Below are 16,339 nucleotides of genomic sequence, written 5' to 3' on the forward strand. Positions count from 1 at the left end.
TGCAGCTCAAATGTAGTGTGTCTGAAATAGAAAAATTATATTCAAAACAACTTTCAATCAAAATCATACTAGTAGCTTTAGAAAAATAAAACAGACTGACTCAATAAATCAAAACCAAACAAGCATGAACACATGCTATTCTACAAACAACAGAATATGGTGTAATGATGAGAATGATAGCCACTATTTCTGTCCAAAAGCCACACTCATTTTCTCAATTCCAGGAGTTAAAACATCTCACTTCAGTTATGTCCACAGGAAGAGTTCCTTGTTTTCTTTCAATTTACAACAGAGTTCTAAGTTAACTTGTTAACTGATATCAAACAGGTGAGAAAGATAGAGCAAAGGCGAAGAAGGCAGCCGTAGTGTAGTTTTTCTAATACAATATACACAAGTTAGCGAATACATATTCAATGTTAAAACACATGCAAGAATCAGGATAGTGCACTGCACACTCGGATATGGAGATAATATTGGGGGGGTTGGAAAAACAACTTTAAAGGAAAAAGAAAAAGAGGATGGAAAATAAAGAGTACTTATGATTGCTGGGAAATTTGCAAAGCTCTGACCCTTGCAGTTAGTTCACTAACTTGGATCATCAACCGTTCTGGATTGCAAAAGAAGTCTACAAAAACGCGCCGTTGAAGTTCATATTCTTGTTGATGGTGTTTTATAATCTGGATGACAGTGAAAATCAAGCTTCAGTTAACATATAGGAAAATGTTCAGAATCTCTGTAAATTATGTGGGGGTGTCGATTGTAGAATATATATAAAAGCAATGCATACACAAATCATTTAATATTTACAAGAACCAGATCAATTAGAAGCAGCCAAATAAACAGTACTTTCGAGAAATCATCAACACAGGGAAATTATTGATTAGACAACATGATGAAAGGCTCATATTTTCAAACCCACAAATGATGAAAGCGGTGTTAGTAAAAAGCAGCCACAGCAGAGCCACATTACCTCATTTTTCTTGACATGCTCTAGAGTCAGGTCTTCCACGGCAAGAGAGAGCTTTGTGTTGATCTTTTCCATCTCATCGAGCTCTTTCATCAACGGCTAATTCAGACATAGAACAAGACAAAAAGTCAAATCACAACACAAACAAAAGGTGCCAAAAATTTTAATTTCCCTGCAATAATAACAGTAAGCATTTATCCAATAAGTGGGGCTGGTTCAGTGAATCACTTGATGTCGCTAAACTCTATTAAAAAATCAAACTTTAAATGAAACCATTTAGTGACAGGTATTCTAAAGTTTCTCCAATAGAGTTCCCCTGCCATCATTTTCCCCCTTTAATTGGAACTATATTCCCCTTCATACATAAATATATGATAACCTTAATACAAACTCAAGCCAGCCCGTGATGTTCTCGACAAATGTAGCTTAGATATTTAAAGTCTACAGTAAGGAAAAGCAAGTAATATGGGTATTGTACTGAGTAATACCATTCTTACCCTTGAGTAATATGCAAAAGAAACTGAGAGGTACTAATTTAATAGCAATATGGAACAACACAGTATATTCCTTACTAGGGGAAAATCTAGATTACACTGAAAAATAAAAAATTGAAGAGAAACATGCAGAGTCTTTGAGGGTCTGTCAACCTCTCTCTTCCCAAAGGGCCTTAAAGCATTCATGCATTACCAAACTCCCACTCCCTTATTTTTACATTGATCTCACAAACCCCGAACTGAATTCCCTCCTCTCTCCTAATTTGTCACTACTACATAGGAGTTCCACTATGCTGCTGATGAATCAATCAACTTACCAGCCTTGATTCTCTACTTCCCAACCTTGTAGTAGATGTCTTAGTACTAAGGGACCAATCAACTTACACAACCAAAACCATACAGAAAAAAAGGAAAAACAGTTAATAATGGTATCATGAAGCCATGAATGCAAATATGAGATTCATACCCGAGGAGTCAGTATTGGCTGTGCAGTTGTTGAAGATGCAAAAAGCAGTTGTTGCATACTTTGAATAAGGCTGCACCTGTATTGAAAAATTGACGTGAATACTTTCCCATTTTTATTATATATATTAAACCATGACGAAAAAGTAACTCAAAACTTGATCATTATGGGAAAGAAGAGCCAATGCTATGTCACTTAAAACATGCAAAAACGTCAAATATAATTGTAAATAGGAAACGATTAGGACATAGACTCCCAATTTGATAGTAATGCAGTTGATCAAGAAAGAAAGAACGTCTCATACAATGCAGATAAATGTTAGGTGACTTTCATTTACACCCATGTGATTACAGTAGAAAGAGTAACTTTTGGCATCCAAAACAGCAATTTAATTACACCAGGCCATTAAAGCATTTAAATTGCTAGCCCAAAAAAGATATCATAACAAAAAGTTCATCCAACTTTGCCAAAAAACTTACAGTTCATTAATACACCTATTTCGTTCTTCAGGAAGAGAATTATCAAGGTCGGACTGAAGTGTCATCAAATCTGAATGAAGAGCTGATATTTGCTGGACGATGCCTGGTGCTGATACATATGTTGACAGTGCGGCTTGGGTATCTGGGAAAAAGGTAAAGTTAAAAAAAAAAAAAAAAAAGGACAATTACTAGTCTGTAAGTTTGTTATAATTTGAATAAATCAAAATAATGACAAGTGAATCCCTACTTGAATAGATTTTCAGTAGGTCTCTAATAGCATGCAAAAAATTATCGCTGTCATGTACTCCCCCTTGTTCTTGACCATCAGATGCAGCTTGGATAAGAGCCAGACAACGACCCTGCAAACCATCAAATAAAGTTTAAAAGATAAAAGTAGTTAAATGGCAAACTGTAAGATTTTGAAACTAGGGATGATGATAGGAAATTTAAGGAATGCCAAGATAGAAGATATCTTTAGAAGGTATTTCCAAGGGCATAAGTGGAAAAAGGACAAAAGGTAGAGTTTATTTATTAAACTATACTTATTAAGGCATTATAATGCCACCTTCGAACTATTTATGTCAACTGCAAAGATTTTTAAGTGCAACTAACAAGCTGTCAATCATGCAACCCATTGTTGCGTGCTTTCACCCTTACATTGGACTAGCTTAGCCAGAATGCAAAATACCTGGATGCATATTTTTAATTACATATTTGTTTATAAAGCTTTCTTAAAGAACACCATTCTCTCCATATGTACACGTGTGAAAAAATATAGTCCGATAGGTTACAAAATACAAAGTAAGGGGTGAATAGAGAAATTGAACTAGAATGAGAGAACCAAAGCAACAAAAAAATTGTAAAGAAAACAATGACAAGAGAGCTAAAGAAAAAGTGCAATGGAAAATGGTAAGAAATTATACCACTCGACCCTCTGTTGCAGACAAGTATGCTTGCAGCTCAGACTCAATAAGCTGAAGCAAATAATACGCACCAAGCATGTGCTTCTTTTCCAACTGGCAGGCTATCTTTAAGAGCTGATGCCTGGCAAGCAGATTGATGAGATGGTTTATGAACTGCCGCCAGAAATTAATGTTCATTACCAAAGGTTAGTTACAGGTACACAAAATTGAAAGGTTATGGATCGTTTAAAACCATTGTGAAACAGAAAATAATTCTAAGTAATTGGACAAATAAAACTCCTAAATATCCACACATAAATTATTGGCTTAATTTCACTTTAAGTACCTCTGGTTTGGAGACTATGTTCCATTTAAGAACCCCGAGTTTTTTAAAACCAATCAAGTCTATATTTTTAAAATTAAGCAAATCTAATTTTGCCAACAATTTTCTTTTACATAAGACCCTAAATTCTCATTTTTAACTCATATATTTCTAGGGGTTATGATGGAGTTGGAATATGAAATAATTTAAGAAGTTTAGATGTAAAAAAATTAGTGAAAAACAAGATAAATTTTGAATGATTTTACAAGATGTGAGATTAGAGTCTGAAGAAGATAATGAATTTGGATATTTATTGAGTGAAATTTGATGTTTTGGCTGGCAAGTTTTGACAAAAAAAGTTTAAAATAATTTACACAATTTTATTTTATAAAATGGCGGGTAGAGACACCACTATTGAGAAAAATAAAATAAAGAAATAAATGATATTGAGATTTTTCATTTTATTAATGGCAATCGCCGACTATAGGAACAATGACACAAGTCTTCTGCCAATAGGTGAAGTTAACTATAAGGATCAAACAATGCTGCCACAATGACTTATTTAAATTGTGTTTCATGACAAATTTGTGTTTGGGAACAGTACTTTTTTATTCCTTTTTTTTAAAGGTAACACTTGCACACATACCAGATATATAGGCAGGCAGTGTTGCAGAGGTGGTTAGGAAGACGCTAACTAATAGGTTATAACTCGAAATTCAAATACAAAGGATAGGAGATAAAACACAACCTACATAATATCTGAACTGAATTCAGATGCTAATATTATCTTAGAATAATTTCAAATAATCTAATCAAAACTAAACCCTATTCCTGATCACTGACAGGCTTTTACCGAAAGACTTTATGAAATGCAGATACAGGGGATGAGAGCAAGAAATGTACTGCCTAGTTTTAGTTTCTCATGTAAAACTATGTGCATTCAATAATTCATGCATTTCCCCGGTAAAACTGTATTCAACAAAACTCATGCGTCAAAATAATGCAACTAACTGTCAAGTAACTTATAAGTCTTAGCAAGGAAATATCTCAAGTTGTAGCATGTACACATGAACCTAATCAACATATCCCAAACTTCAAGGTCATATTTATACAGATACACAATCAACATAAGTAGATAAACATACCGCTTTCTGCCGGTTAATGTAGTACTCTTGGCGCATGACCTTCAAATCATAATCACCTAGAGGTTAAAATATATGAGCATTTCTAAGTTTGTACCAAGAGTCTTCTAAAACACAAAAAAACAAAAGATATTGAGACAGTCATTAAAAACCTTGTAAAATGTAGGTGTCTTGAAGTTGAGCTAGTTCCCAACACAATTCTGGAATAGTCTGAATAAGAGAGAAAAGTATTCAAATGAAAGAGAGAATATGGTAACAAATATAATCATAAAATGGTAGGATATTTTAGCACGCATAGGCCCTAGGATATAATTAGTCATTCCTATCTTCTTAATCTTCCATGAATGACTTCTGCTACATCTGATTATGTATTTCCAATTATTCCATTCTCTCCATAAGTTAAGGTTAATAATGGATATCAATGAATTACATAATTAATTTAAGTAAACGAGATAGGCCACGTTGTTTTTTCCTTGCTCAACAGCTCAAACATTTAGGTCATTTGGTTCATTGATGAAGTGAAACGCTCATATCTTGAATAACTGTGGCTTTTCTTATGTCCAACGTATTTGTTGTCCTTTCCTCATATTTTGATGAAACTGAATGTAGGCCATTAGATGTCAAGCTAACATACTAAGGAGTAGTTCTAAGGTGTAATGCCCCCATCTAGTGGTGCAGTTGTCAAGCTAGAAGACAAGCAGAAATGAATTAGCAAGAGTTGCAGGTTAGATAGACAGAGTCAGTTACATAATAAATAAGGGAATGCAGGGTAGAGTGATTGTTTTGATTTGTTTGGAAAAATAGTGCAGTTTAGTTTTAATATGGATAACCCTTGATGGAGAACTCTTTCTCCTATTCCCACCATCATATATGATTGGTTATTTCCTTCAATTGTTTCTATCAATTTCTCATTCCTTTTCCTGGGTTCCTAACAACCTCTGTTTTTTATTTGAAGAGGAAAGTGGGCATCAGCATAATAAATTTCACAGTAGACTAGTATTTATGTCAACCATAACAATGTGGCTAGGACAGACTTTCTAAATGACATATTAAAGCAAAAACTTAAGCTTTGAAGTTTTGAAAAATGGAGACTGCAATGCCCTTTGATTACACATAGTATATAACCCAAATTGCTAATTTACCAATTATGTTTAAACAGAATAGTACAATCCTTTTTAATGGAAAAAACCAATACTATAAGCAAGAAGGTACGCAAGCATTGAACAGAAGCCATGTAGTAACAGACCTCTGAGAGCAGTTTTTCTTCATGGTTATAAAGATTTGAAAGCTCTCCTTTCAATTCAGAATGCTTTCTCCTGAACATTGCACCAAATGACATGATTACATATAACAAACTGGCATTGATTTAAAAAATAAAAAGCATTTTCAGTCAAAACAATTTGAAAGTTCACCTTTCAATTCAAAATATCCTAAACATATCATTGAAAAATAAAAGAATTCCTTGACAGAAAGTTGCTTTTGTAAACTGATAATTCATATGCATTTTTGTTCCTCTGCATACAGGGGGGGTTTCTAAAACACAGTGAAAAAGGTCGGCTGGTGTCTATAAAAAATGATCATAAAGGAGGACGGAAGTTACAAATCTAAGACCCAGGAAGCATAAAGGCATTATAGAGAACATATTGACATCAAAAATAAAATTAGAGGCAAATTACCTAAGAGAATGGTGGTCAAGATGAATGTGAGCTTCATCTGATGATACTTGTGATTTAAGCGTCATTAAAATCGCCTGCTGCTTGGCATTCTCAACTTGTGCTTCTACCCATTGTCTTTCACTTATTCCGAATCTGTCATGATTTAAAGACAATAAAATTAAAAACTAAGAGATTGGGGGAATCTCAACATTTTTTCTAAAATAGGGAGGGGGAATATCATTATCTATTTATGGGAATGGCGAAGGCACTAAGTCATACATTCCTCAATGGGAATTCAAACTTTATCCTTTGAAAGTTGCAAAGCTATGCAGTCAACACTGCACTAGCACCCACAGGATCCAGTCTAATTAAATCAATAAATCAATTAGTACAAGATGTGTGTGCATGTCTTTAAAAGGAACGTCATGAGATAATTACAAATGGTGATCCGGCAACAACAGGGCAAATCACATGATACCCACAATCTAATGTCAAAGGACAGAATCTCATGTCAAACAACCGCCTTAACTACTTCAGAAAGAAAGAAAGTAATAAACCAAGTTCGAAATGGACCCTAACATTGAAATCATGAAAGGACATGCTCGTCTTTTAAAAAATAATAGCGTTTCTCTCTTCTCATTTTTTCTGCAACCAAACTAAAGAAGTCAAAAGAATACACATCTCTCTTTCTTCTATTTATCTTGGACAAAAGAATACATCATTTCTACTTTATTTCTCATCTCTTTCTCTTCTCTCACACTCTTTCTTACCTTTTCTCTCTTCTCACTTTCTCCTCACAACCAAATATCTCCCAAGATAAGTTTCCATGTTACTTATTCTTCTCATAACCAGGGCTTAGGTGATAGGTCTGGGAGAACTCAAGCTTTGGTCAATTTCTCAAATGAATTAACAATTTATAAGACAGACCCGTCATGTTTAACAAATATAGATAACTACACTAGATAACATTTTTAAGAAATAGATCAGCCCCTAACACCACACACACTCATAGCTGTACAACTTGGTACATGTTAAATCAAGAGTTCTCAATTTGGCCCTCTAAAGATCATGGCATTGCTACACTAGTCCCTAAAGGACTTTTCAACAAACTAAGCAAAATAAAGGCTCAGATTAAAGTGCCACTAAGTAGGTCCTTCTTCAAACTTTTCACCAAATTGGTCTTTCAAATTTACACAATTGTCACCAAATTCATCCATCCAAATGGCTAAAATAGCGACACAAAAGGAAAAATTGGGAGACAACTTTGTGTCTTTAAGGGACTAACTTGGTGGGAAATAATTAGAGGACTACTATCATGGAAACAGTTAAATTTTTTAAGGACAACTTTGGTGATAATATCATTGGAGGCTGAGGCTAATATGGGGTAACACCCTAGTATTTGGAGGACGGATAGAGAGCTTGTTCTTATAGATAAATCCACAAATTACTGAAGAAGGCTATCTACAATGATATCGGAAAGAAGCACATACATTGAACGAAGCCGCTGCAACTCAGACACACGTTGATGGTGAGATTTTTCTAAATCTGTTTAACCACACAAAAAAAAAAAAAACCAAGTTAACATTATGCTAGTTCATACGGATGTGTGTTTTTGTATAAGAATTTATTTGCATAAGCCACACCGTGGGTGCATAACTTTTTTATTTGAACAGACTGAGTTAAAGATAGATTTGTTATGAGCTTCAGTTTTGTCCAGACTCCAGACACTTTAGGAGAGACTTTAATTCAAATGCAGCCTTATGATGTGTAAGATATTAAATGCCTGAATATTTAAGAAATCTTTTCCCATACCATTTCATTGGAGCCACAAATAAGTAAATAAAATCCAAATGAATCCCCGTGTTAACTATTTTTCGCATAAGTACAAAATTAATAATCATATATACAATAACATATATTTATATCGATGAGAATAAATTAAAAATCTCATGTTCACTGCCAGTGAGGAAGCCGAAGGATCCAAATAAGAATTGCAACTTGCAAGTCATAATAGATAAAGATAATACTAGTGTGTTGAGGATGATGAAAATTGAAAAGTAATAGTGAATTGTAAGAAGCGAAAGTATACCTCTAACATAATTACTTGAGACATCATCAAGATTTACCCAAGAGCATTTAGATTTCCCCTCCTCAGCAACAAGTCGAAATGGACCCTAACATTGAAATTAAAAGAAAAAAAATCATGAAAGGGCACAAAACCTAAACAGATAGTACATTGATAAAAATATTAAAATATCGTTAAAAAAATCTACTAAACAGAATGTTATTTTTAATGTGATACTAATTACTTTTTTCTAATCTCAAGTCATTACATTCCACTTGGTATTTACGATAGTGGTGAATACATCAATGCTTAAATAGGATAATTTGGTAAATTTACTACTCTCTTTCTTTCATTTATAGTCTTTAATTAATTTGTGTGAAATGAGCAAGTATGACACTTATTGCGGGATAGATGGACTATAATAGTATATCCTAAGTCATAATCAAATCTATGCATCAGCAAGAAAAATAATAATCCAAAGCTTGAAACATGGTTTGTAATAAAGATCTCATTGTCATATCTAAATATTTAAATTTACATAATACTGGATAAAGGAAATAGTAACGACATCCAGGTAGAACATATCAATACAGCCATATTTAAGCATGAACTCTTCATTGGTATTTCAATAAGAAAATAGACAGAATTTTCAACAAAACAGCATTTTAATATGGGTCCAGATCAATTGATAATACAGTAAGAAATAAGCTCTAATGAATCAATAGTTAGAGCCTTAGATGGGGAAACAAGTAAAATTGTAAATGATTTGAGTATATCAACTTTTATGATCTTACAGTGTTGACCATGGAATATGACTTGGCCATCACATTTTCAAATGGTTTAAGCATGGAAGACAAGTTTTCTTTCTTAATTTTTTATAGGATATAAATATCAGGAAGGAAACATATAAATAGTACAACATAGGGAGATTACTGTTTTGGACGGGAAACTAGATAAGTCCCAAAGGAAAACTAGATAGGCATTCTGTACAAGTTGTGACTATTTTTGACTGAGATCTAAGATCCCATCAACATGGCCCACTGACCTGCCCAAAAACTACAGTGGACCACAGTGCTCAGAATATCTAGCCCTTCCCTTAGGCATTTCTGCATCAATGGGAAAGATAAATAGAATCCTTAATGACGGTGAAATTGAATCCTAATGAATTGCTCCCAATGAAACCTCTTGTAAATATATAGGGTAAGCCATTAAGGTACGCATCTTAACAACTAATGCAGTCGGCTGCAAGTAACCTTCTACAAATAATAACTTGAGTACTGGAGTACCTTTGCAAGTAGGTTTCCCCGGCTCCACCACACTGCTTCACTTAGTCAGGTCTCAACCCTGTCCAAGACTAAGTAATCCTCAAACCTAGGGTCTTGGACAAAACAGATACTATTTCAAATTAAAACTAAACACTTGCAGTCTAGAATCACAAGTCTAACAAGCCATAAAAGCAGTTTAACATAATCATGATTCTGAATTTTCAACATCACTACAAAGTACAAGAGCCACTTGATTCATGCCTATAAGATGTAACTTAAATAGTTAAATGGGAGTTGTGTCCTACAACATGTCGAAATCGGACTCACATTCCTTGAAAGTAGCGTTAATAGACATTATCACGTAAATACTACCACCCAGATTTTCCAGGTCTAAGATCTAATGTGCATTTTATTAGAATAAATTTTAGAGTCATGTAGCCGTTTAGAGAAAGACATGGTTTTTGATAGACCACTATGGCGTCATTTATTCATGGAGCCGACCCTACTTAGTGGGATAACGATTGGTTGTTGTTGTTGTTGTTGAATTTGTAGATATCCAAAAGGTCAAAGTAGAGGGGGAATCCCAGATAATATATGTAACTTCAGCAAATGTAAACCAACAATCAGAAATTGCTATACAATAATCCATGGCAACTGGATGAAGAGAATCTACAAAAAAGGAGGGCAAGTGCATGATATTCCCGCCGTTATGGGGCGTAGGACGCCGCCTTTCCACCATGAGTGGAGAGGCTGTTTCCATGACTACCATGTCACAGGCAGCAACCTTAGTCAGTAGGCTGACCTACTCTACTTCAAACATAATTATATTGTTAATCTGGCAGAATGAATAATAATTTCTTTGCTTTTGCATACAAATTATCAATCCTAAGAAAAACAGTGAAAAGAATCTAAAGAAAAAAGTGTTTCATCCACGTACTGTGTCTAGTTGCTTAGCAAACCACTGATTTAGCTCTTTTAGACAAGATGAATCTCCAAGCAAAAATTGGCTGAAGTCTGAGTATGCCAAATATATACCATCTTCTGCATTTCAAAGTAGCAAAACTCATCAGAAGAAAGATGAAATCAGCCAGCAATCAATGGCAAACAAAAATACAAACAAATAAAAAGAAGAATTCAATAGAGCAGCTGCAAGTTAAGGAAATATTACCATCTCCTGAATGGTAATGAGCCAATTCCTCTGCTGTGGAAGCAATTCTTCCGAGAACTGCATTCATCTGATCAACAAAAGGAATTTAATAAAAACAAACCACCACGAGACCATACTTCAATGACACTGAAATGCAGACAACACAATGCACAGTACAAAAAATTAACTAAAAATCACTGGTGCATGATAAAATAATTATTGACATTAGCAAGATAACTTATAGGCATAAGTGCATAGCAGAAAAACAAATAAAGGGGTAACATCTGAGCAACCATTCTGGAAGTTTAATAGAAAGATGGTATTAAAAGGTGGTCTGACCTCTCTATAATGATATCAAGGTCATTTTGTTACCAAAGCCTGAAAATGATCCTCTAAAATATTCTTTAATTGATTGCTTTGCTACAAAATGTATCATTTCTATATTGAAAAACTAAACAATACAACATTGTGAATGCAAATTCAGTATCAAAGTTGCTTACCAAAGTAAACGAAATTATGCATTGCCACAACATGACAAACATGATAAAATACTTTCATCTTCATTGATAACATGTAATGCGACAATTAATAAGACATTGTAGAAGCACCTGTAAATTTCTTCCAGAAAGGCTGTCATCAACCGCTGTGAGGTGTCCGTTAACAACAGAAGTCGCGCCAACACGCGCTCGCCTTCCTTGCGTCAATGTCGAAGCCTGGCTAGAAAGCATGTCGAACTGAGATTGAAGATGCCTTAGCTGTCTTTGCAAATCAGCAGCTTCAGTTTTATAAGTCATAGTTTCTTCCCTGAAGACAAAACATTTCTTCAAATTTTATTCCATAACTAATGTAAAACGTGATTTTACAAGGTAAAATGATGAATGTAAGTGTAATAACTCCTACCACTTCATATTGACAAAATCATATTAAGTGGCATTTCTAAGTTTTCACTGTTCATTTATAAAAATAAGGCCAAAACGACAACAACCAATTCTTATCCCACTAAGTGGGGTCGCTACATGGATCACCATATTGTTCTATCATATCTCTATCCTAACTCATTAATCTCTTGATCTTTCTTAATAATTATTCTTGTAGTTTTTCTAGGTCTTTCTCTTCTTGACTGCCTCAAGTGATTTGACTACGCTCCATGTGATCTGCTCTCCTTACTACAAAATCTACAGGAATCCTCTCTACATGCCCAAACCACCTAAGCCTATTTTCCACCATCTTTTCTACAATAGGTGCTACTACAACTCTATCTAATGTTGCCATTTCTAATCCTATGCTTAGACAATAGGTGCTACTACAACTCTATCTAATGTTGCCATTTCTAATCCTATGCTTAGTAAAATAGTTAATAAGACCAGCTTAGTAAAATCGTTCTACATCATTTTGTCATTTTTTGTTTTTCTTAAAAGCATTCTACTCATAAAGTCATTTTTTTGTTTTTCTTAATATAGAGGAGATAAAATTACACTGATAGTATTACACTTGGATACAAATTTAACAAAATCCACTATCATATAAATCATCATATAGAGAAATTTACTAAGATTCTTAGTAAATTTCTCTACCGACACTTCTTATCGAAGGTGTGTCGTATGTCCGTGGCCGTCATCAACACGACACCGATACATATGATTCCGTTCAATTTAGTAATTTGTGTATGTTTGATTCTGCTTTGACAAGAATTGATTCTGTAAAATTCATTTGACTAAAATGAGTTGCCAATAAAGTGATTTGTGTATGTATACACTCATCTAAAAGTGAGTTGAATTAAAAATTTGTGTGTTAAAATCAATTCTAGAATCAAAAGCTACAAATAGTAGCTTCAAGTAAAATTGCTTTTAGTCCCCAAAATTGATTTCTTAAAAAATGTTAAACACAATTTTATAAAGTTAGAATTGCTTCTTACACTTGAAAATCACTTCTAAGACATCATCTAAACATTTAAGCAAACACCCCATTAAACTTCGACAGGTGTCAACGTGTCAGTGTCGTGTCTAGTATCCGTGTCTGTCAGTCTAGTATCCATGTTAATGCTTCGTAGGTAAATTCTTTATAACACGTTATAGAGGTGCATCAAACTTAATGTCAATAAAAAATTGAAATGAATTGAGTAAGAAACAAACTAACTTGATATCCTTCAGATTAAGCGGCTCATGAGGACCAAAAAGCGCTTCCTGATTATCCGTTGTATCGGAAAAAGCCGAAATACTATCAAACGCAAAATCCAAATCATCACCTTCCAATAATTTACCTTGATTCTTAAACTGCTCATACCTAACAACAACAACAACAACAAAAACAGTTACAACAAACTTCAATAGCAAAAGAGAGGGTGTAAATAGCAATAATCGAAGAAGATGAAGAGAGTAACGAACTGAGAGAGTTCAGAGAGGGAGAGAATATTGGAAGGACGAAGAGTGGAGCAGATCCAATGAAGAATCGGTCGAGTATCTTCGTACTGAAATGGCCATTCGAAGCTATCGGGATCCAATGAATCTGAACCTGATTTCGTTCCTTCGTAACCTAATTCTTCGAGTAATGTGCATAATCTTGCACCGCTCATTTTCGTTTCTCTGGGAATGGAATTTGAATTTGAATTGGGAGTTGGAAATGTGTTGTGTTGTGTTATGTTCTTCCCTTCTTCTTACAGTCCACAAAGTTACTCCACCATATTATCAATGAACTAAACATTTTTATTTTTAAACCCAAGATTTTGTTTTATAATAATCAAATTAAAAAACTAGAATATTTAAACTAACTTATATCTTATTTTTAATAATATTATACTAATTTATTTATTTACTATATTTATAATAATTATGGATACAAACTTATTCAAACTTTTGCTAGATCAAGTTATACAACAAAGTCATTCGATTAATTTGGTATAGTCATGTTAATCAACCAATGATCCACTGGTTCAACCATTGACTTTGTGATCCAGGGACCTTGATGAGTCGAAGACCATTCTAGTTTTTAAAACTATGATCGTAATATTCCCTCAATGTATCAAAATTTTAAAATAATCTCTAATTATGCATTCCATTAATAAAAATAGTCTTCTACATTAAAATGTTTCGTTAATATTGTCATATATCACCTTAATATACTTATTTATTGTCATGTCAATCTCCATAAATATTTACTTATTGTCACATATGTTCTATTAGAAAAGAGTTTATGTTCCCGCGAGCTTATCTCGGTTAATAGGGACATTGCATAGTACATGCAGGGGCCGGGGTTCGAACCCCGGACACCACAGGGTTCGAACCCCGAACACCCCACTTCTTCGCATTTAAAATGTGTGAGCTGCAGCCACTAGGCTACTAGACCAAAAAAAAAGAGTATATATCAGCATTGAGGGAATATTCAAATGTCAAAGACTATTTCAACTAATGGAGTGCACAATCATAAACTATTTTGTGATTTCAATATGTTGATGGACCATTGTGTCTATTAGTTACACATTCGGAGACAAAAATGACCCTAAAAAAATTAACAATTAATGATTTTACAATTTTATTATTATTATTAGAAAAATGATTTTAAGTCTTGTAAATGATTTGACATTATGTATATTATAGGAGATCGAGATTCGAATCTCGAATTTTCTACTTCTCCACACTTAAAATTGTGTAAATCTACCTACAAGGCGACTTGACTAAAACAATGATTTTATTGTTTTTTACGCAAGTTTGATACGCAATATTCCTATTACTAATATAAAAAATTTAATTATCACCATAATTTTGTAATCACCCTCGATTAACTTAATCAAACCACTAATTTTATAAGTTTATTGTTCTTATCACATTTAACTTCTTTGAGATACTTTTTTTTTTCTTAAATAGTCTATTGGTTAGAAATTCACATTTTTTAGATGAATAAATAAGGTGTTATGAGTTAAACTCACGAAGATTCTTCAAGATACATTTTATTCCTAATTAATGAAATGCATAATAACTTTTCGGTTTTTTAAACTAATAAAAAACTTTCACATAAGGAGTGTGAAAAAATTTCACACCAATTGAGTTTATATTTGACGTTATGCACATGATATACCAAAAGTATGGTGGCAAAAGAATCTACTCCCGCGAATATTCGTGGATAAAATCTGCAAAGGACACGGGACATATATCTTAGTGGATATTCATGGATAAAATAAACGGAAAAATTGCTCATCTCACATCATTTTTTGCTCATTAACACCCTAAAATTACCTTAACTCCCCCAGTAGCAGTTAATTGTCGCTCGCTTTCGACGGCAATTAACTGACGCTCTCCCAACAACAGTTAACAACTGTTGCTTTCTGGTCTGCACCAGAATAGCAACATAACTTCCCACACTACTCTAAAACACAAACCAACCTATTTCCTTTAATATGTCATTTGCTTATGACAAAAGAAAAATATATATGCATGCAAAACAACAGAAAACCATAGATGATAATTTATAGTTTATTTCATCTTCGTTTATATCGGACAATTATAGTACATAAACACAATTAAGAAAGTCTTACATTACATTCTTCCTAAGGATGTTGTATCATTATAATGCATGATTTAAGTTTAATTCATGGTAGTTTTCTGAAAATGTTGGCATTGAAGCGTCTTATACTTAGTGTAAAGATTTGTCAGTCTCTTCGAAAACTCAAAAGAATAGAGAGAACATGTTTTTTATTCTACCTAATGAGCTATACAAATCCTCATAGCAAATTACTTCATATAAGATGAGAAGTAACAAAAAAGAATGCATTTCAATACATTCTTTTGAACTTCATCCTACTACCCTGTCAACTAACATGTTTCAATTGACTGAGGATCATAGTCAAGCTCAAAACAATATCTTGGAAATGCATTCCATTCCGTCACACTCATCTTATATGAATGAATTTGATGTGATAACCTATATAGTTCATCAGGTAGAATACAAAACATATTCTCTTCATTCATAATCCTTGTGATAATGATTTTGATATCATGGATAAAAATATGTAGCTCCCCTTAATAACAATGAAAGATAGAACCCGAGAATGAGATGTCTACGAAGAGTGTTGCTTTTGGTGACCGCCATGCTTATGGGATCTTGAGGCCACATAAGATTTATTGGGCCCCACAATGGGCGTCAACGTTTTTGTATGAACAAGTGGATTGTACCTTATGAGCAGATGGTGTTCTTCATTCTCTGGTGACTGGAATCACCGTGACTAGTTAGGGTCGGTTTAAGGGGGTTGTCACTAAAGCAAGGGCTTTAGGCCCCCAATTTGTTTAGGCCTTATTGGCTCCCCGAATCTTTTTCACTTTAAATATATTTTCGGAAGTCAAATTCTTTTAATGTTTATATTAAATATTACTTTTGATGTATATTATTTAATTAAAATAAATTTTTGTTTAAAAAAGTTTTGTACTGATGAGGTTGAGTCTACGGAT

At 33.6% G+C, this 16,339-nt stretch overlaps 1 protein-coding gene across 1 annotated transcript; it reads right to left on the reverse strand.

Annotated features, from left to right (window-relative positions):
- Positions 1 to 186: 186 nt before the first annotated feature.
- Positions 187 to 13,581, reverse strand: AUG3 (HAUS augmin-like complex subunit). The gene is made up of 17 exons (XM_085711636.1): positions 13,286 to 13,581; positions 13,038 to 13,184; positions 11,510 to 11,705; positions 10,923 to 10,989; positions 10,692 to 10,795; positions 8,514 to 8,598; positions 7,915 to 7,969; positions 6,446 to 6,577; positions 6,016 to 6,085; positions 4,922 to 4,979; positions 4,773 to 4,828; positions 3,327 to 3,479; positions 2,651 to 2,762; positions 2,404 to 2,545; positions 1,928 to 2,003; positions 971 to 1,066; positions 187 to 677 (listed from the first exon to the last, which is right to left on the reverse strand). Exons 1-17 carry the CDS (start codon positions 13,471 to 13,473, stop codon positions 537 to 539), a joined length of 1,878 nt encoding a protein of 625 aa, XP_085567762.1. The 5' UTR covers positions 13,474 to 13,581; the 3' UTR covers positions 187 to 536.
- Between the last annotated feature and the right edge of the window lie 2,758 nt (positions 13,582 to 16,339).

The sequence above is a fragment of the Medicago sativa genome, chromosome 1 (assembly GCF_051527215.1).
Source record: "Medicago sativa cultivar Bolivia chromosome 1, Bolivia_mono, whole genome shotgun sequence".
NCBI classification, from domain to species: Eukaryota; Viridiplantae; Streptophyta; class Magnoliopsida; order Fabales; family Fabaceae; genus Medicago; species Medicago sativa.